This window comes from Patiria miniata, unplaced genomic scaffold (assembly GCF_015706575.1).
Source record: "Patiria miniata isolate m_02_andy unplaced genomic scaffold, ASM1570657v1 HiC_scaffold_16, whole genome shotgun sequence".
NCBI lineage: Eukaryota > Metazoa > Echinodermata > Asteroidea > Valvatida > Asterinidae > Patiria > Patiria miniata.
In genome coordinates, this window is record NW_024037054.1 from 3,157,730 (window position 1) to 3,185,289 (window position 27,560).

At 39.4% G+C, this 27,560-nt stretch overlaps 1 protein-coding gene across 1 annotated transcript in view; it reads right to left on the bottom strand.

Moving 5' to 3' along the window:
• Positions 1–5,137: 5,137 nt before the first annotated feature.
• Positions 5,138–27,560, bottom strand: part of LOC119722679 (two pore calcium channel protein 2-like) — a 42,251-nt gene continuing 19,828 nt past the window's right edge. Inside the window, exons 8-25 of the mRNA XM_038192925.1 lie at positions 25,653–25,700; positions 24,998–25,118; positions 24,067–24,132; positions 23,612–23,676; positions 22,944–23,135; positions 21,841–21,930; positions 20,926–21,045; positions 19,533–19,631; positions 18,588–18,674; positions 18,414–18,466; positions 14,984–15,086; positions 14,027–14,098; positions 13,263–13,345; positions 10,743–10,809; positions 10,163–10,245; positions 9,870–9,951; positions 8,746–8,843; positions 5,138–8,083 (exon numbers count right to left, since the gene is read on the bottom strand). Coding sequence (XP_038048853.1) covers positions 8,002–8,083; positions 8,746–8,843; positions 9,870–9,951; positions 10,163–10,245; positions 10,743–10,809; positions 13,263–13,345; positions 14,027–14,098; positions 14,984–15,086; positions 18,414–18,466; positions 18,588–18,674; positions 19,533–19,631; positions 20,926–21,045; positions 21,841–21,930; positions 22,944–23,135; positions 23,612–23,676; positions 24,067–24,132; positions 24,998–25,118; positions 25,653–25,700 — 1,611 coding nt within the window. The 3' untranslated portion in view covers positions 5,138–8,001. The remainder of the gene's footprint in view (positions 8,084–8,745; positions 8,844–9,869; positions 9,952–10,162; positions 10,246–10,742; positions 10,810–13,262; positions 13,346–14,026; positions 14,099–14,983; positions 15,087–18,413; positions 18,467–18,587; positions 18,675–19,532; positions 19,632–20,925; positions 21,046–21,840; positions 21,931–22,943; positions 23,136–23,611; positions 23,677–24,066; positions 24,133–24,997; positions 25,119–25,652; positions 25,701–27,560) is intronic.

Genomic DNA, 27,560 nt, shown 5'->3' on the forward strand with positions numbered 1-27,560 from the left:
AACTGGAAGACTGCCATATGTCAGGGGCGGATCTAGCTTTTCCATATGAGGGGGGGGGGGGGGTGAAAGTGAAGGCGTGCCGAAGGCATGCCCCCTGTAAGATTTTTAAATCTACGATGCCCTGCTATTAACACAGCATTTTTGCTTTAGTTAGCAAAGATTCTTTGCCTACAGCAAGCAGTCCCATGGAATTGGGCCAAGGTTAGCCAAGGAATGGGGGAAATTCCCTGCCCACCACCAGTCTTTCTCTTCAAAAAGTGTACCCGACCTCTTAAAAATGCAGAGATATAAAGACAAGATTGTTCAGTTGTAACAAGAACAGAAAAGATACCGAATGGATGAATGGTGTGTTTTAAAGAAGAATTGTATTTCCAAACCTGGCAAATTTTGGTAAGTTTTTGGAGTGTGAAAAACCTTTTTTATGGTGTTAGAAATTCCTCTGATACAAAGGAAGGCTTAAGTTTGGTACAGTGAGCATATACACACACAAAAAGGCAAAATACTAACAATTTTTCATTTTTGGCACTCACAAAAGTTCCTTTTAAAGGGTTCCTTTTAACGGCGAGACTTTGTAGATATGCCTGGTTTATCATGCACAACTGTGTACAGTGTCACACAAACAGAAAGAGTATGGCTTTGGAAATAATGAAGAACAAATGAGAATTCAGATTTTGAACCAGTAATAAGCAAGCCTTGTCTACTTTGAATGATAAAAATTCTGAGCAAGTTGTCAGAAAAAGTAAGTTGTCAGAAAAAAAAGAGAAGAAATTGAGAAAGAAATGTCTACTTCAAAGAGACAACAGATATATGCTAACAACTAAGCCAGTTTGGTATTTCAAATGCGTATGCGCGCAATGATATGGGTCATAGGTCATTCAGGATAATCGCACACTCATTGAAGGCGCATGAAAGCACAAGGGGAAAGTCGCACGATGCTCGTGCGTTAATTACGAGCAGATTGGGCGTTCGCGTAACATAGCAGTTACAAGACGTTGACGCCAAGACTACATTATCGAGATATGAACTGGCTTATTGCCCTTTGTCCTTAATGGGTGCGTTCGTTTAGCTCACCCGGGTCGACACGGGTCAGCCCCGTGCCGTTCGAATAGCTCTGACATCATTCTCAGAACTCACCCGAGTCAGCCACCACGGACCCTGCTCGCCGAACAGAGTCACTGGTGGAAGTATGTCACACATGCGTTGTTCATTCCCTAGAAACAGACAAATATGGCAGCCGGACAGCGGAAATCTCAAGTGGACCTAAAAGTTGACTTTATTTGAAGTCTAAAGGTAATCATTTTTTGAGTTCATTGCGACTTTTGAGGCTATAATATCAGCCCAACTTTTTTGAGTTTTGCTATTGACTAAAAAGCAGTAAATCTCAACCTAAGACCCAATCCGAAACGGGTGTTTTGTCAGTGGCTACGGCCACGGCTAAGAGCGTCACGTGAGGATCCTGATGGCCTGCGGTTGTGCGTTCGATTAGCCTGGGTGTCGTGGCTGACCCATCTGCCTTTACCCGTGTCGACCCAATGAGCTAAACGAACGCACCCACTGTTTGCAGGCAAAATTTGGATCAAGAACTCTATTGAATCTTTATTTACACAATCTTCAAATTAAACAGCTGTCCTTTTGCATTTATAATGTTATTTCACGTAAAGTATTAAAGGTAGAAGCATGTGTACAAATGTTAAATCATAATTCCATCTTCTTCTGTACTATGAGATCACAGCTACAAAAATATCAAATGAGGGCGCTATTTCCACTTTATGATCACCATTTGTACATGTCCATACATACATGTACTTATATGCACATGCATGCACATGTACTTTTCAATTAAAGTAAGATACAGAGCATTACAAAGAGACTATGAAACCTGAGATTTTGAACACTATAAGAAACTACATGCTGTGAATTTAGATGTAAATGGTGTTGAAGATGTGGATTAATTTGCATACCTTAGGGTAACAACATTCATCAAACTGGTTGCGAATAAAATGGGGGAAAAACCTGTGGATTGAAACACAATGACTCAAAATGACTCTGTAAAACATGGAAAAATAAATAATAGTTACAGACAAATGCTATAAATAATCATGTCAACTTATACTGATATTTCCAGAAAGTAATCCACATAAATTATGATGGCCCAACATCACATTGATGGTTACGAATAACAAACCACCAACAGCAACAACTAGGCTTCAAAGATAAACTCAGGAGAAAAATAGGAAGACCATGTTTTGAGGAAGGGAACTGATGATTATGATTGCATGAATAATCCCGACTTGGATCCAGAAGGCAAACAAAAAGTTGGGAGACCAGAGACAACATCAAGAAAAATGGTGAGGAAAGGACACAAAAGAAGAAAACTGGGAGTCTACAGATTGAAACTAGGGAATGAACAGAAATCAGGAAAAAAATGGGAAAAAAACGTTAGGTTTCATTAAAATACATGGAGAGCATTGGTACATGTCAAGAAATGATGTCAACACTATAACAATACACTGGACCAATCAGAGGTCATGTTTGTTTGCATAGCCAAAAACATCCTGCATGGCAACCAAACAAATCTATCATGAGCCTGTGATTAGCTAAACATACAAAAATGCTTCAACCAATCACAGACTCTCAATTTTCTACATTGGATGCAACAAGACAACTTCAGGTATAGAGGACCAATTTGTTTGTTTTTAATAAGGATCGTTTCATCTTTCAAGGAAAGTGGTAAATAAAAATAAAGGGTGTTGCATCATCAACAAATAAGTCAAGGAAAGAAAGGGAAAAGTGCTGAAGTATTTTAGGGGACGGTCAGTATTCTGACAGCGAAACCCACACAATCAAGGTGGCACTGTTGAACAGTGACTTTGTCCTGAAAACTGTAACAAGCATTAGCAAATGATTTTAATAGATTTTCGTTTCAGATACTTGAAATGTTTGAAAAGTAAGAGTGATTTACATTTCAGAAATTCTGAACAAACATTTCGGCCATTCTCCTTTCATGGTGAGACTTCAAAAACTTTGAGAAAAAAACAAGTTACAAAATTAAAATTGAATTAATTCTCAGCTGAATTTGCTGAAAGCGTCCATTAAAATATGCTGCAGGCTTCAACTGAAATGAAACCAAGGATTCAGGGTTTTTTACGAACACATTTTTGTCTTTTAAAAAAAAAACGAATGGAGAATGTTGTTCAGTTGATATCAGTCAAAACCAGCCAACACCAAGGGACCAGTAATGTTGCACTTCTTTCCTGAAAAAAAAAAAGTTGTTTTATTATACCTCATACATGTTAATTCTCGAAATGATGAAAAAAATTTCTGCAAAACATCCATATAATTGTTTGTCTGTTGTAATGGATTTAGTATGGTACCACCATCAACATCAATTGTGACCTCAGCTGTTGCATCAATGGAAGTCTAGGAGCTTATCTTGGGGAATTACTTCCCTATAACTACCGACCAGTCGGCGCTAGTACATTCCTTGCGCAAGTGTGAATGCGGAGTACTGTTACTTCCCTCACACGTTGGAACATCGGCCAATGACAGGTTTGCATTTGGTTCATAAATATGCATGAGGCGTAGAACGTAATGTCTGGTTTCTCAACCCAGAAAGGAGTGACAAAGTTCAAGGTAATCGGGCCAAGCACTCTGGTGGTTGTGACAACTACTGTCAACTCTCTGGGTAGGTTGTTCTCTGCCGACTGTTTCCAAACAACCAAACAACAGGAAACAAAGCATACCTGACTGTACCAGGCTAATTTAGGACCAGAGCTGTCTTTTGACACTCCGGTTGGTAAACGTTCCCTTGCTGACACTTTTTTCTACTCTGTTTTTTTTCTAAACCTTTTTTCCTCAACTTTTCAGTTCTTTAAAGGGGATGCCGTCTTGTTATTTATTTTTTTGAAGAACAGCAAGAACAAGAATCAGGTGATGAGTACAGGGTTGGATGATAGATGATATGGGATTGGCATTCCTCAATTTTTGTTTTTGGGGTGGGGGTAGGTTGCAAGGGCAAATCCAGGGGGGGGGGGGGTTCCAAGTGACGTCGCAATATAAAGGCAGGCACTGCACACACCACCATCTTTTCCTCCAAAAATTGGGTTAAAGTGTTGAAAAGTGTTGGATTTTGGAGTAGTCAGAAAAGTGCCTGGCAGTGGCACACCCAGGATTTGGTTGGGGGGGGGGGCTCACAATTTTATTTTTTTTAAAAATTGGGGTTTTTTTTTTTGGGGGGGGACTATATTTTGACGTTGGTGGCACCACTTACACCCCAATTGTACCACTTACACCCCTGTTATACTACTCGAAAATAGGCCACATACATATCACCAAGGTCAAAAAATATACTAAAAATGCACTACTACGTGTAAAAAAACATGTCCTACTTTTGATCCTAATTACAAATAACTCTGTTGTTTACCAATGGAATTAAAACCAAAATTTCAGATCAGGTAAACAAGGCATGACAAATATTGTTGAGCGGATTTCATCAGTTTTGTGCAAGAGGGTGAGATTTAAACTCCATACGAAAAAAATTCTCACTTTCAGAATCTGCCACTTTCGACTTGGAGTCCTCTGGTGTCGATACAGCACTGGAGACGGTGGCAGAAGGTGCATGCTGCGGCTGTAAGCTTCTGAAGGAATGCAGGATCACCCCTGATGTCATTGCACACCTCCTCGATCATTTGGCGCAACACAAGGTTCAGGGGTGATCCTGCATTCCTGCAGAAGCTTTCAGCCACAGCATGCTCTTTCCGCCACCGTCTTCAGCACTGTACCAACATTCTGAAAGCGGGGAATTTTTTTCATATGGCATTTAAATCTCACCATCTTGCACAAAGCTGATGAAACTCGCTCCATAAAACCTGTCATGCCTTGTTTACATGATCTGAAATTTTGGATAAATTCCATTGACAAACAACAAAGTTACATGTATTTAGGACAAAAGTAGGCCTTTTTTACACATAGTACGAACAACTTCTCGCACACACCTAATAGATCCTGAAACTAAATGATCCAAAACTTTGAAAATTCTGGTCAGCAACTTTTGAACAGAAAAAAGACAAGTTAAATAGTTTTCCACACAGCATATCACTGAAATAACCACTGAAATAATGATATTCGTGTAAATGAATATTTGCACATAGTTTAGTGTTTTATTGAGACAATTTCTTGCCAAGCAGGAATAATGTTATTCAAGTACATATAAACAACTGGACCTATGTATTATGGCCACGTTACACAGGTTTTTGGTGTCAAGACATATAATGCGTTTAGTTTTAATAATGGAAGCATATTGGCACGTTTGTAACTAGTCAAGTAGCAAAATTAAGGCCGATTCCATACTTCATGCGAACGTCCGTGCGAAATGAATTCATTAAGTTAACAGCAAATGTCACAATGGAACTTCCATTGTTGACGTCGTGAAATTTACTTCGTTTCTGCTTTTGCGTTAAGTACAAAACGGCCTTTTAGGCAGATTTTTTTTGGTAGCAAGGCATATCTTTACATGTATAATAAGTTAAGCATGGTAACATATTGGCACATACTTGATATTCTTCATGCATATATCTACCCGCACAAGTACTCTTACAAGACACAATTCCAGCAAACTTACGAAGCACAGCACCACTGCCAACGGATTTCATCCTATTACGCAACGATAGCAAGTTGGTCTTGTGAACGCGTCCACGTATACCAGGCACACTGTACGCATGACGCAAAATTTTTCATAACGATGTCTACTTTATATTTGTAAATCCTGCTTATTAAATTTATTCAATTATGATAATTGTTTAATTGTTTATTTTTAACAGTTTTTTTATACAATTGCGTATTATTTTAATATTTCAAATAAATATGATTATTTTATAGGTGAATAACACTATCTTTAAATGTACAATGTAAGTACTGATCCCGAGTCTAACTTTCATCATTACCCCCCACCCCCATAACCCCACCCCCAAAAAAGGGAAAAAATTAAAAATAAAATAAAATAAAATATGTCGCAACAAAAGCAAAGAGCTACATTTTAGCAAGGTTAAAGTAAAATTTAAATACTTTGCAACGTCTATAAAACAAAAACCTTGAAAAATCGATATATAAATTAATTCTTTTGCCAGAGAATATCTACATTTACATCATACTCTTTCTCAAAAAGGAGACCACGTAAACTTTTAGATAAATAAACAACATTGCAAAAGTAACAAGCCTCTATTCTTTAAAGTGATTATCGTATTCCCAATCGAAATATCTCATTCAAATGGTCCAGTGCATCCACAATTTCCAAGTTCAACTGCAGAAATATGCAGTACATGTATTTAAAAATCTCACAATTGTTGTCACGATTTTAGCAGCTCAACTTTGCAGAATGTACTTAATTACATATAATTTTATGTATGCAAAAATATTTGGTTTCTTGATTCGTCGATGTAAATGACGGTTATTAAGTTATATTTTTTGGTTTGATTAATTGAAAAACAACGTTGTGAAAATGAAGGCTCCTTTTAGGGGCTGAGGAGCGTGCACTAAACCGTTTCTCTTGCCAATATCCTTAACAAATCCACACACGAAACTCTTTCGATAAGTCGGATTTACACTAATGGTGCATGTATACTTGATGCAAATCCTTTCAAGAATAGTATTCTGAACAAGTGTGTAAATTAATGGTTCATTAAATGTCCCGTGTGAGCATCATATATATCCACCGACTGACGTGAAAAATAAAATTATCTCTTTGATTAATCCAAATTGTAACTAGAAAATGCAAGATTAATCATTTGAAAAGTTAATCTTATAACTGTTACATTTTACTTTTACGTTTTCAATCATGTTTCATATAATTTTTTTTGTAAAGCACAATAATCATTAGTTTGGAATTGTGCTATATAAGCACTGGTATTTTTATTATTACGTCTATTAGTCCAATTCAGTCCGTGTTGCAACTGTTGCGTAGTAGGCCTATAGTGAATACAGTTGCAAATACGTAACATGGATGCTTACGGAAAGATAGCTTTACGGTAATATTTTATATTGGGTCTTCTTTGCTGAAGTACACAACTTATGCTTGGCGAACATACAATACACCACACACGATTTCAGACAAATTTGTTCCATTATAGACGGCGTATTCTGACAAAACGGCATCTGTAGCAAGTTATTACAAAGTTGGCTTGTTTCCATCGGCGTTTCAATCACACAAAACAGTCGTACTTTACCATTACATTCAAGGACAAGGCTTTGTGTTTCTTTTGTTCTTATAGTTAAACTCTACCCCACATACTAAGTACACAAACGTACAGCTCCGTGACGCAAAAAAAGGGTAAAATTCAATACATGTAACTGTTCAGATAGTTGATTTATCACCGTTCCGACAAGGGATGATTCAAAAATTTCCTTATAGCAAATTCAGTTCTGAAGACTTTGGTTTGTGAGTGTCATTCAAACAAGACAAGATTCTTCTCTGCATCTGATGTAAATGGTGTTGCTAAGGAGAAGAAGCCGCCATCTTCCCATAATGCACTGCTGCTGCGACTTGCCATGATGTATCAGGATCCTCATCCATATTTGTTATAACTACAGCCATTAAGAAAGGATTCTACAGAAATTTCTTGGCTGTTCCAGTTTCTTTTTCCAGTCCTATCAGCATTTCGTCAATGCTTTATCGAGTATGAAGAAACTTCTGTAGGGTCCTTTCCTAAAGGAAGGACAAACAGAAAAATTGGAAAGGGCCCACCTGGTGTTTTTGATTGTAGTATGGCTGCCGACCTTTGACCTCGCAAACCCATCATGCATTGCTGAGAATCCCATCATGCATTGCTGAAAACCCCATCATGCATTGCTGAAACTCCCATGATGCAGTGCAGCAGTCACCCATTCCTATGTGTTGCTTGCAGATTGCTACACAAATTGCACGTTCGTTCCGTGATTCTTCTGATGCACAGTTTCCCACAATGCATTGGCTGTTCGGTCTCGGCGTGAAGGTCACGACCCCTAAGATCAGAGGCGTAGATGTCTCATGTGAGGCTGGCTCCGTAATGCCAGCATCAGTTCGTCCTCAGTAGGCTCGATGAGTGCATCTCTGTAACAGGACACACAACAATGAATAATGAATGAATTTTTGGGTTTTGTGTTTTAATTGTGGAAATTAAAATTTTAGATAAACATTTTCTAATCTCATAATTTTTTCTACTTATTTTTTCTACTTATTTATTTTCTACTTATTATTTCAAAATGTACTGGTGTGCTGTTCAATGAATTCATTTTTTTTCTCCAGGCAAATTTTCTACTTGTATGTTACATTTTTACCAAACCCCTAAACTGAACAGTGTCTTCCTGAAATGACATCACAGCAACAGCGCCCAAAGTTGTCCGGAAAAGCATGAAAAATGTTTTAATGTTTAAAGAAGTGCACTTTTCATGAAAATTAACAGAAAGGGAAGTCAAATAGTTTTTATATAGTTAAGAGGAGTAGACAGTTGCACAAAATGTGTTTCTAAGAAAAGTTCATCGCACGGATCCTTTAATAGTCCAAAATATCATTTTAAGAAGTTAATCTGATGTACACAGATAAGGAATAAATGTTAAGATTGTTCAACAACAACCTTGGCAAAGAAAGCCCAGGCACGAACTGACGCTGGAAGAAAACTCCATGATTTTCCCAGTTTTCCATTGTGACATGTGAACTGTGTATGTATAGTCCGGGCACTTCCATCACTGCCGGAATCCTGTTTCAATTCTCACCTGAACATGGTGTGAACTGACATCTGGTAGCTGGGCTGGTTGTTGGGATCCTCTGAAGCCTCCAGCTGTTGCTCTCGATCCCACTTGGTGATGAAATTCTGGCGGGAAAGGAAGCATTTTATTTAAAGAATATTAACGGTAGAGTATATCATTTGCAGCTATCCAAAAAGTAACTGACAAAATTATTGTTGAAAAGCTTACTTGGTTGAAAGATAGTAATTACACTAAACTCCCTGTGAAATTATTCTTTCTGGCATGCTGTCATTTTGAAGAAAACAGTAAAAGAAGGTCATTTCCAAAGATGCGTCTAAAGACACATTTTTTCGGCGATGCCATAAATGGGTGCACGCAAGCGTTGACACAACGCACACATGCGTGCAGTTGCTATAATTCGTCGGTTCAGCGCTTGACATCGCGTAGCTGTAATAGGCTGAATGAGAACATTCAAAACATGACTCGGCAAATTTAGAATTGGAATCGAGATCCTAGAATATTGTTTTCTCGGAACATACAGCATTCACCGAGCTAAAACTTCATCAGGTTAGTTGAATAAAAACCCTTCTTTAGATTTTGAATACTTTTGTTGCTTCAAACGAAAAAAAAATCACAAATGCGAATGATGTACTCTACCTTTAAAAAACAAATAAAATCATTCCAACGTTTTTTCTACATTCTACTGAATTTACCTGGTGGGAATCCAACCCCGGCATGTTTTTCTGATATCATCACCTGAAAATGTTGCTTTGTCCAAAGCCTTTATGAGTTTGTACACTTATACCTTGCAGGCATTTTGACACCGATTCAAGAACTCAGGCATAGTGCTTGTGCAAAATGTTACATAATCAACACAGGGTAAAATATTTTGGTTGTTTTTTTCATTGACCGTGTTCATTCATGGATGGAGGTTTAGAATACAAGTGATAACTACAAAATACTTTGTCCACTTGATTGAAAACTTTGCATAATTTCATGGGATTCTCTTCTAGCCTACCAAATTTTGATTATTACTTTTGCGAGAACAGAAGGGGGCAAAAACATTGGCCCTTTTTTATAGGGTTATAAAACCAAAAACATGAATTTGACTTCCGTGAGAATATTGTTTCAAAGATAGCCTGGGAACTCACCTCCAGGATAAGGGCAGTGAACACGTTTAAGCAGACCAGAACAGACACAAAGTACCAGGCTATGAAAAACAAATAGGACCACCTAGAAGAAAAGAAAAAAAAATCCATGCATTAATAAATTAACCTCAAGTTGAATTGACTAATTACCATGCGTTCGATTACTTCCCCCCAAAAAATCTTGAAAAATCACCCAACACTGTTTATTGTTAGTTCTACCCCAAAGCATCAGGTTTTGACAAAACATATTTATGATTGAATTGAAGAAACTCTGGTTTCTGATACGGGAGACTTACTTGCTTGTCGCATCAGCATACGCTTTCAGAAACACATGCCAGTTATTAACGACCATCACATCAAAGAGAACCACTAAAGCTGCCTGGGGGAAACAAATTGATAAAAGGAAAATGTGATTGTCTCTGTCACCACAAAGGCAAATCTGCATAACTGAAAAACAACATCAAAGTTTTCCATAAATTAACCCTAACCGCCCTGAATCCTTCAAAATCCTCTTTGCCAAAGTGGAGAAATTTGAAGGATTGAGGTTACATGGCAAAAGCGCGTTACTGATTTCATAGGATGCACTTTGTCAAGGTCTTGGGCTGGACCTTGTGTTGTTTTTGCTCAGCCATGCATAAATATAGGCCTGGATTATGCTTGAAATCCTCCGTACCAATTCAAAAGTTGCCGCAGGATTTTGCAGGATTTAAAATCAATGATTTTAAATCAATGATTTTAAATCAAGTGATTTTAAATCAAACAACCCTGCCAGAAACCAAATTCTATTTCTGTTAATTTGAGTTACTCCTAATGCATTTTGGTTTGCAGCAACTCTAAAAAAGCTGCGAGTCATTAAAAAAAAAAAAAAAAACTCACTGCAAAGTCGTCAAAGTTGTTGGCCCAGTACTCCAGTTGGCTGTAGCTACCACACTCTGCTTTGGTTCTGTGGTGTGAAAATTGATAAATGAGTTGGGAAAACAATTACAAGGAAAGAAAAATAGAAAAACGATTTCATCTTTCTCAGAAAACCAGCAAAAAGTTCTTATTGCACAGCATTTGGTTTAAAGGTTGAGTACATCATTTGTCATTTGTGCATTTTTTTCGTTTGAAGTAACAAAAGTGTTCAAATCCTAAAGAAAGGTGCTTAACAACTAACCTGATGAAGTTTCAGCTCAGTGAATGCTGTATATTCCAAGAAAACAATATTCTAGGATCTCAAATTCATTTCAAAAGTTGCCGAGTCATGTTTTTGAATTGCATCCGAAATCAGCGTCTGGGACGTGATCTCTTTCAGCCGAGTGCAGTTATGTGATGTCACGCACTGAACCGACGAATTATAGCAACAGCACGCCCCTGCGTCGTGTCAACGCTTGCTCGCACCCATTCACGGCTTAGCCGAATACAAACGAACTACTAATGGAAATTTCCAAATAAAAAAACGTCTTTAGACGCATCTTTGGAAATTACCTTATTTTATTGTTTTCTTCAAAATGACCACATGCCAGAAAAAATAATTTCACAGGGAGTTTAGTGCCATTACTATCTTTAAACCTAATAAGTTTTCAACAATAATTTTGTCGGTAACTTTTTGGATAGCTGCAAATGATCTACTCTACCTTTACCTTCCTCTTTTTGATTGCATTTTATAGAGTACCGAAGTGAATACATCACGCGCACAAAAAGTGTGTAAAATTCATTAGCGCGTGATTCAGCCCGTGAACCAACACTCTATATTGAGTTCCCATTCTACTGTTTAAAACACTACTGCTTTGAAACGTGTCTAAGGTATAAAATAAATTCAAATAGTACATTGATATTTTTCTGAAATTGACGTTTAAAAAAAAAATATTGAATTCCCTTCTCAACATCTAAACCACTTTAAATGTTCTCTCAGAGAATTTCTGTAGCGAGTAAAAAAAAAGAAGAAACCCAAATGGTACCCCCTATTTTTTTTAAAGTTCTGCATGTAGCGCTTTCCAGATCTAGGATATGGAAGCCCAACTAACAAGCTTTCTTTTAGCCTCTGAAGAAGAACTTGCTAAGTTCGCAACGTCAGGCCACATTAATTTTAAGATTTATATATTTCAGGTCCATCCAGTCAGTAAGCAGTTTGCAGCAGTTTTACTTTTTTTCAAGCTTTCTTTTAGTGAAAGTCATTCAAATCGCTCATGTACTTTTCCAGTTATGGAATATTGAACACAAACACCATTTTTCACCTTGTCCACGGATTACATTAATTAATTAAGGTACGTGATATTTCAGTAAAAATGAAACCATGTCCTATCCTGAAAATGATGTCAGAATAATCGCATAAGTCTCCGGGGTAGCCAAGTAGAAAGCAGGGCAAGACTATAAACTCTTGACATTATAAAGCATGTTATTTAACATTGGAAGCAGCAGGTTTTTAAATAAATGTTATGATAAGTGCCAGTTATCATGGTTAGGAGAGTGTTCTGACGTGTGTTTCGATATGTGAGTAGTTTTTGTTTCACTGAAATATCAATTACCTTTATTGTGATCTGTGGACAAGGTTAGAAAACTGTGTTTGTGTTTGAAATTCCATAACTGCAATAGTACGTGAGTGATTTGAATGATTCTTTAACTAAAAGAAAGCTTATTAATAAGGGAATAAATGTGTGCTCCAGAGGTTTTTATCACTCCGTTTAAGACCGCTTAGAGTCTGGGTGCTGATAATTACCCGAGCCGGAGGCGAGGGTAATTATCAGCACCCAGACTCTAAGCGGTCTTAAACGGAGTGATAAATACCGACCGAGCACATATTTATTCCCATTCATAAATACCTTTTCGGTTAAAAAATATCAAATAATTCGTTCAAAAAATCCCGATTTTGTTCAACAAGTTCACTTCATGCTTTTTGAAACATCCCTCTGGCAAAATAATGGAGTGATTGACGCGCGCATGGCATGTTCTGCGCGATGTCGTGCAGAACGCACCTGGGGCATTGCGTTTGGAATTTTGAACTATAAAATTATGACTCACTGGTAGTGTTGCGCATGCCTACGTGAAGATTGTGAACGTTCAACCAATGAAACGGTAAGAGGCACTGGATTTTTAGGAGTCCACATTTTATTGTGACACTGGAAAAGTGTTTAAGACCAGCTAGCCATGTCTTTATCATCCGTTTAAGACCGGCCACATGACGGGCTCTCGACCAATAGGAATAGCTAAACTGTCTGAGGTATTTATGAATTGGGCTTTAATATCCTAGACCTTAAACACGCTACATGCAGAAATTCTTTAAAGAATAGGGGCGCCGTTCGGGTTTCCCTGTAGAATAGAAATTGCTTTTGAAGGGAATATACGCGGCAATAAGATCAGCTACAATGAAAAAAAAGTGGGAATTTTTAATCAACTGAAATGAAATTGGACACCCACCTGTTAACACTGTTAGTGGACTCTATGCGTATTGTCCCTCTGAACAGTTCCATGCCTAACACAGCAAAGACATAATAGATGACCTGCAACGAAGAAATGTGTAAGAAGCGGTGAAAAAATCCCATTTTGCATACACACTGTAGCATTTACTCAAGGGGGGGGGGGGACGAACCTGTGTTCACAGGAACGGAGTGCCCATCTCTCTTTCTTTAGCGATTGGGCCAGACTCATATGCTACTGTGGGGGGATCGCCACACCTCCTCCACAGCGAGTCTGTTACCTTCCCAGCATTGAATAATGCCGGTACCCATTTAACACCTGGGTTGAGAGGAGTAATTGAGGTAAAGCGCCTTACTCAAGGGCACGACACGCATGGCCACGGCGGGGCTCGAACCCACAACCTCACGATCATGAATCCTGTGCTCTACCGCTAGACCACACATGCCCACAAAGCCAAAACCCTTAAAAATGCTCTTTTGAGTAGGAGCCTTCAAAATAGGGCTGTGCATCGGTGCCGGGCACCCGATTACCCGACCACTGATGTCAGGAACCGGTTCCAGATTATGGGATCGAGTACCCGTAACCAAGTTTACAAATTACTTAGTAACTTCTCAGACAATGAAAAAGAAAGGTTGTGAATGTCATTTGTGGGAAATTTTCAAAATGAAAACCAGGCTACATGGGAAAACAAAACATATTTCACGTTTATGACGCTCTGGCAAGGTGCGCTGGATTGATAGAAAGAAAATTCAACAAAAACTTACCACTAGGATACCAATCAATGCCCGTAGGTTTCGTATTAGGCCAAACAACGTTGCAGCAATGACCGACATTGTCTGTAAAATAAGAGCACATTATGCCGATTAAGAAACAAAATTTCTTGTTATACTGTGTTCAGCAATCGTTATTAACATATCATTATCAAATTTTGTAACTGTCAAAATCACAGGACACTATGATTATATCAAGTTCAGATCACCACTATCACACCAATGACCCAGTTCAGCACACTGTGCAGCACGTCCAAAATACCCGCAACGTTTTTTTTTGCGAGGCTCTAGCGTCGCCGTGGAAACACGTACCGCCATTATTTTTATATCATTTTAAAGCTTGGAATCTTAACTTTATTCATGGTACGTATTAGTTTGATTTTCAAAAAGGTTTTGAAATGATTCATGTTCAAATAAAAGCATGTCAAAAACAAACTCGACCGATTTCAAGGAAAATCAATCATGCACATATTTTCTAATGTGGAAATGGTTCATCATGTTCATGATGTGACGATCTCGTTGCCTTTTACTTTCTGTGTTTCCTATTCTTTTCAATCCACGTAGACTACACCTTCAATGAATTCACAATATTGTTCTTCGTTTCGAGTTCAATTTTGAAATTCATGTGCAAAGATGTACCTATTCAAAGTTTGACTCGAGTTTGCATCTGATGTACCGCATCATCAATTTTCCTTGAAATCGGTTGAGATTCTTTCCAACATGCCTTTATTTGAACACCAATAATTTTAAAACTCTTTTAAGTATCAAACCAATACTCGCCAGGGATAAAGTTCAGATACCAAGCTTTAAAAAGGTATAAAAAATAATGGTAGCACGTGTTTCTGCGCTGACACCAGAGCCTCACACAAAAAATTGCAGGTATTTTGCAGGTATTTATGGGACAACGTACTTTAGCGTACAGTATTTTCCATTTTGTTGTTCACCCCGTACCTTAAAGTGCGTGATAAGCCTGAACAGACGGAAGATGATGAGAATGTTGATGATGCGCACCAGGTCGTACAGCGGGATCTCCTCAGCGAGGGCGCTCTTGTTCCTAAAATCAAACCCAGAACATCTCAAATTTTTTTAAGCCACAGTGTTGCACAGTGATGTAGTGCCTTGATGCTGGGCCTTGGCCTTAAGGCTGCCTTAAGGCTGGATTTTAGGGCCTTGGCCTTGGCCTCGAGGCTCGAGGGCAAAAGCCTTGGCCTTGGCCTTGGCCTTGAGGGTTCAGGGCCTTGCAATTTTGAGTCAAGGCTCTTCAAGGCCCATAGATTTTTGCATTTTCCAGATAAATCTGTTCGAAATTTTGCTGTTACCATTTTAATCGTATTACCATGGAGGAGGGAAGCACCCTATAGATTTGTGTGTTGGGCACACTTCCACTTTTGTAGCATCACATTTTGTTACCATTGTAGTAGATTTGCTGCAAAAATATTCCGTACACTTGTGGGGCTAATGAGATGATCACTTTAATTGTATATAACTATGGAATAGATCTGATTGGTTGTATATGTCTCCATGATAAGTGCTAAAGATTTGCATGTATCTGTTTTAGATAATGCTGATATTTCTGACCATGTTGGGCCAGCAAATAAAAATTTCCCAAATCAGTTTCTTGGATCCCCCTTTTGTTACACTTGGGAGAATTGTGTGTCAATATAGAAGTAAATCATTATTTTGTTTAGTTAAACCATATTGAAGACCTGAACTTATACTTTAATAGGTACAGTGCAGTCATAAAACGGTGTAGGCCTATGCGAGCATGTTGATTGCAATTAAAGAAATGTTGTTCTTCGTAATGAGCAATTCGTGATGATAAGGGCGGTCCAGGGGGGCCAAAAGGGGCCATGCCCCCCCCCCCCCCAAAAAAAAACGAAACCATTTTTTTTATGTGACGTCGTAATAAAGGCAGGCAATGAGTACACCACCATCTTTTCCTCAAAAAACATTGGTTAAAATGGTCAGAAATTGCCTCAAATCGCACCACAGAGCATCTCGAATCCAAATTTTTTTCGAGGCCCTTAAGCGGGCCCCGAAGCCCAAGCCGTAATTTTTGGACCCACTTTTTGGGGGGGGACCAAAATTTCTTTGCCCCCCCCCCCCAAATTGTGTTCTGGATCCGCCCTTGCGTGATGATGTGTCACTCATGTGACTATAATTAGTTCTATATCAGTGTTTATTTCATAAAACAGGGCCTTGGCCTTGGCCTTGGCCTTGAGGGTTAAGCCTTGGCCTTGGCCTCGAGGCTTGAGGGTCAAAGCCTTGGCCTTGGCCTTGGCCTTGAGGGTCAAAGCCTTGGCCTTGGCCTTGGCCTTGAGGGTCAAAGCCTTTGCTCCAACACTGGTGTTGCAAACAAGTCATCAAAAGTCAATCACACGTCATTTACAATAAGCCATCTGCGAATAACCTAGACCCTTTGCGAATTAAATTTGAAAAACATCTGGTACACTGACTTACTCATACTGCTTGGCAAGTTTTAACTTTGAATTCTCCAGACCAAAGACACAGCTGCTATATCACATGATTGGGGCAAGCTCTTGCATAGTTACACAAGAGACGCTCAGCATCAATACATTGCTCACAATGGATGAGAATGGCATGAACACGCCAGACCATTCCAGAGCTGGGGGTTGCTAGCGTAAGGCTTGCCCCGAATCACGTGATATAGCAACAGTCTCTTTGGTCTGGAGAATGCAAAGTTAAAATCAGCCAAGCATTCAAGCAAGTCAGGGTAGCAGGTGTTACTCGAATTTAATTCGCAAATGGCTTATTCATCCAGTCTTAAGTCAAGTCAAAAGCTTTTCAAATGAACTTTTTGACAGGGCATTCCTTTGTTATTGTTCATCCTGTTTAACTTTTGTAATCGTTTATTTCACTTCCGATTTGACTTGCGACATTGACTTGCTATTTTGACTTGTGAGCAAACAGGGTCATAATAATTGGGTCAGTCTATAAATTTGGGGTCCACTTATTTCCTGTCCCTGTTACATCTGACATCTATGATTATATAATTCTGATACACTCCTTCACCCTCCTGCTGTCTGAATAGTCACAGACAGTCAAAAAAATCAATCCTCTTTCCTGCCATGCTTTTTACACAGGCTAGTCACCAACAGTCAGATCATATTTCTACAAGCACTTTGACAAGTCAAATTCAGTCAACGGAAAAAAGCAGGCAAGTGGTAGGCACAGCTGGCTTATCAATCACCTACAGTCAAAGCAAAGCTGTGTCAAGTTACATAAACAGTCACAGCCAGTCAATCCTGCTTGACGTAGGCTGGGAGCTCTTAACTGTTGAAAACAGTCACTTGATTGATTTAAACTGCAAGGACAACTTGGCACAGAACGTACATGTATGTTTGCATAGGAGGATTAATGAAGTCATCCTCCAAGAGTAATTATGAAGAGCAAACTACTTACCCAACATATACAAAAAATCATTCAAAGTCATTCTTAATGATACTTGAATGGCAAATTACAAAGTACCAGGGTAATAGGGAAAACTGAAATTGTAACAAATGAATTTGACGTAATGCAAAACTGAGCCCGACGTTGCATATTTGGATTTAAAGGTATAGTCCATCATTTGTAATTTGTGCATTTTGTTCGTTTGAAGCAACAAAAGTGCTCAAGATCTAAAGAAGGGTGCTGAACAACTAACCTGATGAAGTTTCAGCTCAGCTTCAGCTGTATATTTCGAGAAAAACAACATTCTATGATCTCGATTTTAGATCAAAAGTTGCTGAATCATGTTTTGAATGGGGCCTGAATTCAGCGTCCGAGACACGTTCTCACTGAGCCGATTGCAGCTACGCGATGTCGCGCACTGATCCGACGAATTATAGCAACTGCGCGTGCGTGTGCGTCGTGCCAATGCTTGCGGGCGCTTCGCCGAATAACAAAATTAACTACTAATTTGAATTTCCTACGGTGCTTCTTAAGAAGCACCGTTGAAAAGGCCTTCTTTCGTTGATTTCTTCAAAATGACAGCTTGCCAGAAATAATAATTTCACCGGGAGTTTAGTCCCCTTACTATCTTTCAACCAAGTATGTTTTTCAACAATCATTATGCCAGTTACTTTTTGGATAGCTGCAAATGATGGACTCTGGCTTTAAGTATACTAATGTTGGGTATAATGACAAACTTACTCGATTCAGATTCAGTACATTGTTTTATTTAGCTGTCCAAGGTTTTAAGCTTTAATGTTACATACCAATATAGAACAGTGTATGCAGACTGAATAAAGTGGGAAATACTCTGTTTCGCATTCCTGAACTTAAGGAAAAAAACGTTCAGTTTGAAATCGCAATAGCAATGAATGCTGATCAACACTGTTCTTTCTATGCAAAATAAAAAAGAAAACAACAATTCTCTTACCCTTGCGGGTTGAACAAATCTCCGTTGACGATTGCGTACAGAATTTCCACAAACTGACAGACAAAGGAAAGCAATCTCAGTATTAAAACCACTTAAATTTCCTCCTGAATATAAAAAATTCACATTAGCATAAAAAAGTCTTCTTTGTAATGTTAAAACAAGGGGAGTGCTTACAAGAAGAATGATGGTCAGCAGGCCATCGAATATGTTGAGTTTGGAGGCTAAGTATCGCCGGCATCCATAAGCCCAGACCTTCAGAATCTGCAGACGGATGACATATCAAACTTAAAGTTAGGGTAGAGTTACAAGTTTTACAATTTTTTTGTTTCAAGCAACCAACGTGCTCAAAATCTAAAGACGGGTGCTTAAAGGGAATATACAACATTTGCAAACATCGAAAAATAATATTACCAAGATTTTATGAAATATCTTACTAGGATGTTGGTAAATGACAGTCTAAAGCATCCTGTAAAATTATGGCACCTGGTGTGAAGTCATTTTCAAGAAAATTGTATTTTTGTATAAATTTCCAACAGTGGTCGGCCGACCACCGTTGGAAAAACCTAACTATTTTTCAACTACTGCCATAACTTCACCATTTTTTTTCAGTCCAAATTTTGTTTGCTATTGGTTACATGTTCATGAACGGGTGCAGGCCAGCTAGACTGGTTCCCATACCTTACAAATTTCCGGCATCTATAAATTGATCCATTTTATCTTAAGTGGAGTCAGGGAACCAGTCTACTCCACCATTTGTGTTTTTCTTGGTTTTCCAGCATTTTCGAACACAAAACTTCAAACATATCAGTGGAACAATATTTGATCTATCATAGTAACCCCTCAAATAGTTCATTTCTGAGAATTACAGCAAAAACCAATGATGTACATTCCCTTTAACAACTATTAAACTTGATGAAGTTTTAGCTCTGTGAATGCTGTTTATATCCCCTCCCCCCCCCCCCAAAAAAAAAAAATTCTAGGAAGCAAACCCTGGTGTTGGAGTTCGGCTGGTTGGGGATCATTAGGGTTAAGGTATTTTGTAATAATTTAGTAGTTTTGTTTTTGAATGTTTGCAAAAGTTGTATGTTACCTTGAAGGGGAAATTAGCAAATATCTCACCTGCTCAACAAGGTAGAACAAGATGAAGCTGAAGTTGACATGAGCCAGGACGTTGTCCCTTGCATAAAAGCTGGAATCATATTGATACTGAACTTCCAACTGTAAGAGAGAAAACTTGAAATTATAAAAAACATCATGTAGAAGTGGAGTGTCATGGCCTCGCGGTCTGGAACATTGAATTTGTGGTCTGTGGGTAATTCTGGAGGTTGTGGGTTCGAGTCCAGCCTGGGGTTGTGGTGCGTGTGCCCTTGGGCAAGGCACTTTGTCACTCATTGCTTCTCCCTACCCAGGAGTAAATGGGTACCTGTGAGGGAAGAGATGGGTATTGTGGTTGATTTTAGCTGCTTTGCACCGAAATGGCAGCATCGAGCTGTATACTCCCCAGGGAGCTGAGATGGCATTTGGAATGTTTCATTGGCCCAATGAGCAGGGTAATAATGATGGAGCACCTGGCTTGAGCACCTGGATACGTGCGCTATATACATGCAAATATACTTAATACTCATTTACGAATGCTGGTACTTGTACACTATCCGCTCCGTTCACAAGTACCCCCTCACCGGCAAAGAAGGTACAGCTGGGGGTGACCGACCGATGCCATCTTGCCTGACTGCAATTCGTTTGCCGCGAAGCACGGCCAATGCGTGTACATAGTACAAATCCCCTGGTGTACGTGCGTCACACACAAGGAATGATGCGCGTCAACCAGCGAAATGTCCTGCCCATGGGACGTCGTTGCTAGGTAAAAGGGCGCCCTCTTTCGTCGGCGCACGGAGCCCATTGTGAGAGAGATTCACAATGCGGTGCGCAACAAAGACTTCATTATACAGAGGCCATATTTGCAGCAGAGAGGTTCCACAGGATGTACATTTTGGACAATTTAACAATGTGCATAATAAAAGTTATAATCATCAAGTGGCCTCTAACTTTGATTAAAACGTATCAGTTGGTTTATACTATAATGATTTAGAATAGAACTTATTCATTCAACTTTTTTTTACTGCAGTAGAAGTCGGCTTGAAACACCATGGTGTCAGATACCACTAGGTGAGTAACTCGATTACGCGAGTACTCGTGAGTAGTTTATGCTACTCGTTGTACTCGTGGTTTTCATCTACTCGAGTACTCGTCCTGGCGCGAGTTGAAGCAGGTACTTGCGGGTAGCCATTTAGGGTTTAGGGTTCACGGCTTAATACGTCCCCTGCAAACAGGGAATCACTCCCTCCACATCTCTCTCCCTAGGATTCCATTTGTCAAAAAAACCCAATTTTCAAGTAAATTTCTCATTTGAAACATCGCACAGTAACGGTATCTCAGTGCTGAAGATTGTGATACGACTTGTGGTACGAAGCCAAGGGTAAAGTCAAGATTTGGAAAATGGCCCATGACTCACCGAGATGACAATCACATTGCACATGGCTACCAGGGCCCCAAAGTAGTTGAAGAACTGATGCGTTATGCAGAACTGGATCTTTCTGAGGATGTGGTTGTTCTTGGGCACAATCGGTGGCTTCTGGAAACGGGAACAGAGATGAGGGGGTTGGTTGTTAAAAAAGCCTCAAGAAAAACAAAATTATGGTTTTGTTGAAAGACCAAAGCATTTATACAGCAACATTTGTGATGAATGGAAAGAGACCAATGTGCATTGTTTGGACATAAATCAGGCCTTACTTATTAAAAGAATCACGGCCAGCAACTGTGTATAGTGGCTGGCTGCGCCATCACTGAGCAAGCATAGCTAGCTCAGCCCTCGCAGGCCGGCCTACGGTAAGTTGCACGTGCAAATGGTGCCGTCCTTTGATGCTTTGTCATTCAGCGCATGCATGCTCCACGCAAGTTGCCTGTCGAGTAGCACTTGGTACGTGCATTGTGATTGGTTCTTTTCGTTGATTCATCCGCAAATCTAGACATCCGGAAGATGTTTCACTCAGATTTTTGTCTAACAAGTTATCGGCAAGTAATCAATAGAAGAGGGCGCTTGCTTTTCTGAAATGTTATGTCGTAATTTACAAAGACAGTTTTGGGTAATACAATTGATATTTGGAATCGGGTACCCGTAATCAGCGGTCAGGCTACGCGTACCTGTCACGGCCTTATTTATTATAAGATACGCTTCGCCTTACAAATGCTTTGTATTATCACTATTGGTACTGCGTGTCCGGCCACTGGGGCTGACATGTGTTGTGACAAAGCGCCCTCTGCTGTTCATGCATGGGTCCAATATGAACTTAGAAATGGACCCAACTTGGGACTTGGACAAAGACTCCACACTGTTCATTTGTGGCTTTGATTGGTTCATTGGACTTACCCTGCGTCGACTGGTGTCTCTATCAAGGACATCAAACAGCTGCTGGAAGTCGGAGGATGTCAGCGACCCTCCCATGTTTTCATCCAATTCCTTGAGCAAAAGATAGTGATTTTAATAGCATATGACAGACCTTTCAAATTTGATCACATGAAACATAATTTGGGTTATCAGTCTCTTAAGACCAACATTTCAGTCAGGATTTAGAAAAGTGGTGGGATTTAAATAAGATTTTTTTTTAATTTTGATTTGAATTTCACTATTCGTTTTCAATTTTGGAAACTGGATATTCGAACCCATCCTTAAATAAAATTAAGCCTTCCATTTTTTTGTGACACAGGCAAAAGAAAACAACTGGAACATCCCCCAATTTGCTCCATGGTCTCTGATTGTAACTGCAGTCACTTGCTAGTGGTCTTCTGTTTATGAATAGCCTGCTCATTTGACGTATCAAGAGAGTTCTCATCCATTTTTCCAACATTACAGCTCTGAAGTGTTTGTGTAAAGACCCAGTGGTCACTAAATCCTGCAAACTACACCGAATCGCATTTTTTAGGCATGACTGTGAGCTGGATGGGAACTTCTCGTGAAATCAGATAACCGTTTCTAGGTTTGGAAAAAATACGATAACCAGTTGTTGAAAACATTTCTCTCACTTATGGGTTTGAATTTTGGGGTTGGGTTTCTTTTATGGGTACCCGGGTTCCCGTGTTTTATCACAACAGGGTACCTGGTTCTCTTACTACCCACAAATGCACACCACTACTGCCACCACTAATTAGAATCACAAAGTTAAAGCTTCTTGTTAAGTTGTCAGCTATTTTTGGGGGGCGGGGGGTCTAACTATGATGGCCCTCCCAAATGCCAGTTCATACTCAGTGCGAAAGCGAATACAAATTTATGAAAATTAGTGAACACATTTCAACTCCGGCGATTTTCACAGCAATTGTTTAATGACAAAGTTGCTTCGCATTTGCAGTCAAATGGAGTATGAACTGGTCTTAATAACATATCTTTTGTTTTAGAGGGGGAGGGAGGAATGGGGAGGGAATGGGGGGGCGAGTGGGGGAAGTGGGGGGAGTTGGGGGGGGGTATTGTTGACTCACAGTGACAATAGCTTTCTTGGCACTCTTCTTGATATTGGTCTGTAGTATGACTGCCTTGACCACGCTGACGCTCAGCGAGGTGACCATACTGACTCCCGCCGTGTTCAGGGTCAGTCGGCCCTGCCTCCTCAGCATCTCAAAGGCGGCCTGGAAGCCTAGCCGGCGACGCATCAGACTGCTCTGCATGGAACGCTACGGACAGCAAGGAAGAGGAAAAAATCCCTCAATATCATTCCATTGTCATTTAAAAAAAAAGAAATTACACACATTTTATTGATGCTTGTCCTTCTACAGGGGCTTCACTTCTACAGGGTGCGTCAAAAAGATAGTGACCGAGATTAATTATATACTGTGCGATGTGGCGCAGAACGCAGCTGTGTTGGTTTATTTTGAATTGAGGACTCTGAAATACTGACTCATTGGTAGTATTGTGTAGTATTTCATAGGAGTCCAAATTTCATGTGACACTGGAGAAGCTTTTAAGACTAGCCAGTCCGTCTTTATCAACCGCTTAAAACTAGCCATGTGACGGGCTCTCCACCAATAGGAATGGGTAAACTGTCTTAGATATTTATGAAAAGAATTTTACGAATGTAATTAACAGCACAATCCAAAAATTCCAATTTGCCAAAAAATCCAAATTAGTGAATTTCTTGCTAACAACATACCAGGAGATAGCCTCGGAATTCATTGTAGATCACAGCCGTTAGCATGTTGAAGAAAAAGTACAGTCCTGAAAGGAGAAAGCAATATACAAATATAAAATGGTTCAAGGGATGATAGTATACAAATATTGACTGCTTCAAGGTGGTGTAGTAAAACTAGCCCCCGCGAGGTGATCCATGAAGCATTGTATTTTTCCCGAGGCGAAGCCGAGGGAAAATAGAATGCTCCATGGATCACCGAAGTACCAACTAGGGGGGCCCACTACCTTAAAAATTAAAAAAAAATACACATATATGGCTTTTGCCGTTGGGGGGAGGGGAATTGCTCGACAAGGGGGGCCGGGCCCCACCAGGCCCCCCCTGACGAGGGCCTGCCTAGATCCAATCCCACTGTCAACAAAAACGTTCAATCTGATGCACCAGACTATTTGGCCACGGAATTCCAAATATCAACTTACCAATGACTAGGAAGAGAATGAAGTACAAGCAGTAAAACCTGTTGAACATGTACGCTGGCATCGTCACTGGAAAAAAAAATAGGGAAAAAAAACCACGCTGAGTTACACTTTCGACGTTCCTAAAAATTGAAACCGATCATATATGGGTAAATTGGTACATACTGATGTGACAAAAGGTTATTTGCTACAGCTAGTTTCACAAAACTTTATGCAATGGCATAAGTCCACTAGCGCCACAATTTATTACACAAGCTGCCAAACATTTCACACTTCGCAACATTTCAGTTGTGACAATTTCACGAAAGTTTCATAGTGCGTAAGTCCGCCACTTGCAAAACAAATATGACGTAACTTGCACAATAACTTTAGGTGGAGTAAGATGTGGTGCAGCGACTGAAAATGACCTATTTTACAAGCTAATCGTGATTGTCGTGGAGCCTGTTATTGTGCAACTTATCCAGGTTGATACAAGACACTCACAGCTTTGTGTTTGAAGTCAAAGAATTGCTATTCTACTTGTGAACGAGATTTTAGAGTTGCCGCACAATTCCGAAGAAAGTCTGACAAAAATATTTACAAAATGGCGGGCGGTTTCGTGAACGAACAAAATCATACCAAAACAGCCGTCCTAAATGCTGTTATTATCCTCGTCCAAGATGCTTAGATTTATAAAACGTTGCACGATTTTCAGGGTCAAAAGCTCAACTCTAGTTAAAGGGACTCTCAGCGCTTTATTTGTCTATGCTTTAATGAGGAGCTTGTGTAAATATGAAATATTTTGTTCAACAAATGTTGGAGTAATTAAAAGTGTAAATAAAACAGACAAGACTTTTTAGTATGTTGCCTGCGAGGGGCGGGGGTTCTAGCAGAATGACAAACCAAAACCCATGGGGTTTAGGGTGATAACTGAAATACTTTAATTCCCACTTACCATCGGGGTTGTTGGCTGTGGTCAGCAGGACAAGCAGACTCATAAACCCAGTCAGAATGTCCTTGAAGTACATGGCTGCCTCTGAGTATGGATCAGGGCCATAGGCATGTGTAACCCCATCCTGAATAGATGTGAAATTAGACAATTCGATTGGTGTTTCTAAACTAGTTTCACAGAGGTTTTTTTGTTGTATATATTTCAAATGAACTGTCAGTTACGTGCACAAAGACAAGTAGGAGGTACTCGAATGCAGTGTCCCACACGCATTGCTCTCATGAAAGGCAATATACAAATAAAACATGGTTTGAGGGTTGATAGTCGATATTAGCTCCCCGAGGCGAAGCCGAGGGAACTAGTCTAGTAAATTCTAATATCGAGGGGAGGTATTATTGACTATCCATCAGAAACTTATTTGCCAGGTGGGTTAAAAACAAAAAAGGGTTCCATTTTCTACATTTTCTAAGTTTTCTCAATTTTCTAATTGAATCAGTTGAATTGTAAAAACATTGGTCCTTGAATCACTACAGATCAAGATTCCAACCTTTAAATGCTGGAAAATCCTTGAAAATCTTGTGACCTCATAAACCCTTCATCACAAAGTTATAATCCAATTATGCACAAGGTATATGCCATTCAAATGCAGTATTTTTCTTACCGGCGTTGTTGGAGATGGAGTTGTTGACATCGGATTTGTGTGTTTTTTCTGCAGATAGAGGAATAAATTCACATGTATAACAAAAGTTCTTCGGAAGATGTAAGTGTTACAATATAACTTTGACTGGTGCTCAAACTGTTTGATCAGTCACAGACAGTCAGAAATTCAATCCACTTCCCCTTCCATAACTTAAACACAGGCTAGTCACAAACAGTTAAAGCTACAGTCCATCATTTGCAGCTATCCGAAAAGTAAGTGAAGTAATTATTGTTGAAAAACATACTTGGTTGAAAGATAGTAAGGGGACTAAACTCCCTGTGAAATGATACTTTCTGGCAAGCTGTCATTTTGAAGAAATCAACAAAAGAAAGCCTTTCCAAAATAGTAGTTCGTTTTTTTTATTCGGCGAAGCGCGCGCAAGTGTTGGCACAACGCACATGCGCGCGGTTGCCATAATTCGTCGGATCAGTGCACAACATCGCGTCGCTGCAATCGGCTCAGAGAGAACGTGTCTCGGAAGCTGAATTCAAGTCCCTTTCAAAACATGATTCAGCAACTTTTGATTTGAAATCAAGATCCTAGAATGTTGTTTTTCTCAAAATACACAGCTGAAGCTGAGCTGAAACTTCATCAGGCTAGTTGTTCAGTACCCTTCTTTAGATTTTGAGCAAGTTTGTTGCTTCAAACGAACAAAATGCACAAATTACAAATGATGGACTATACCTTTAAACGTCATTATGTGAGGCGTTTTGGCAAAATGAGACGGAACTGGGCACAGGCCAAAGTGGACAAAAATGCAAAAAACTAAATGGGGGTGATATATTTCTGATTTTCAGATTTACTGATATTTACAACCTTTGAACTGTCTACTACACATATTTTAAAGAAATAGTATAAAACTTGTGGAATGAAAGTGTTTTTAAGGAAACCCAACTGGCATCTTTCATTTGCATGACTACAAAACTTGAAACTTTCAAGGCCGTTTTCTCAGTTTTTACTTTTAGACATGTTGATAAGTGCAAACTTTAAACAGCCATAACTTGTCAACTGAGTATCCCATTGAAGTACAACAAACAGTATTGTAAGGAGAATTGTATTCTCTTTCCTAATACCTGCAAACCCTCATTTCAACCTCTGCCTAGTTGTGTTTCACTTTGCTAGAACGCTGCACATATTTCTTGTTGGCACCGTGACTAGTCAAATTCAATCAACCGACAAAAGCAAGTAACTGAGTGCAGCTGGCTTATCAATCCCTTACAATCACGGCAAAGCTGTATCAAGTTACAAAAACAGTCACAGCCACTCAATCCTACTTTTTTAAGCAGGGAGCACTCAACCATAGGTTTTCCCAGCCAATTTCCTAAAATGTTCATTCACTTCTGATAATTGGTCATTCATTTTTGTCTGAATTGAGAATCGCTCTGAATACGCGTTTCACTTTCGCTACCAGAGCATTCGGTTCCATTTCAGTTCAATCAATTAAGTGATTGAGCAGCACCTTTCATTTGTCCATTCAGATTCGTTTAAAAGACTTCCGCTTTTAGAGGGCGATTTCAAACATTCACCATTCTATTTCACTTTTAGTTTAATGCCATCGGCACCAGATACAATTAGTGGTTTCTTTTTCATTGACCGTCATTCAAATTAGCGGTACCTGAAATCAATTTAGAAAAGGTACGCTTGCGTAAATGAATGCACAGGTAACGTAATTGGCAGTCTGTTTCTCAAAACCGAATGCACGGACAATGAAAACGATTGAACTTTCGTTGAATTGAAATGGGATTCAAGACGTGCATCCAAATTCACACGAAAACGAAAGATCGATTTTCAGAAGTGAATGAACATTTCACGAAATTGGCCGGGAAAACCTATATTAAAATCAGTCACTTGATTGATTTTGACTACTGG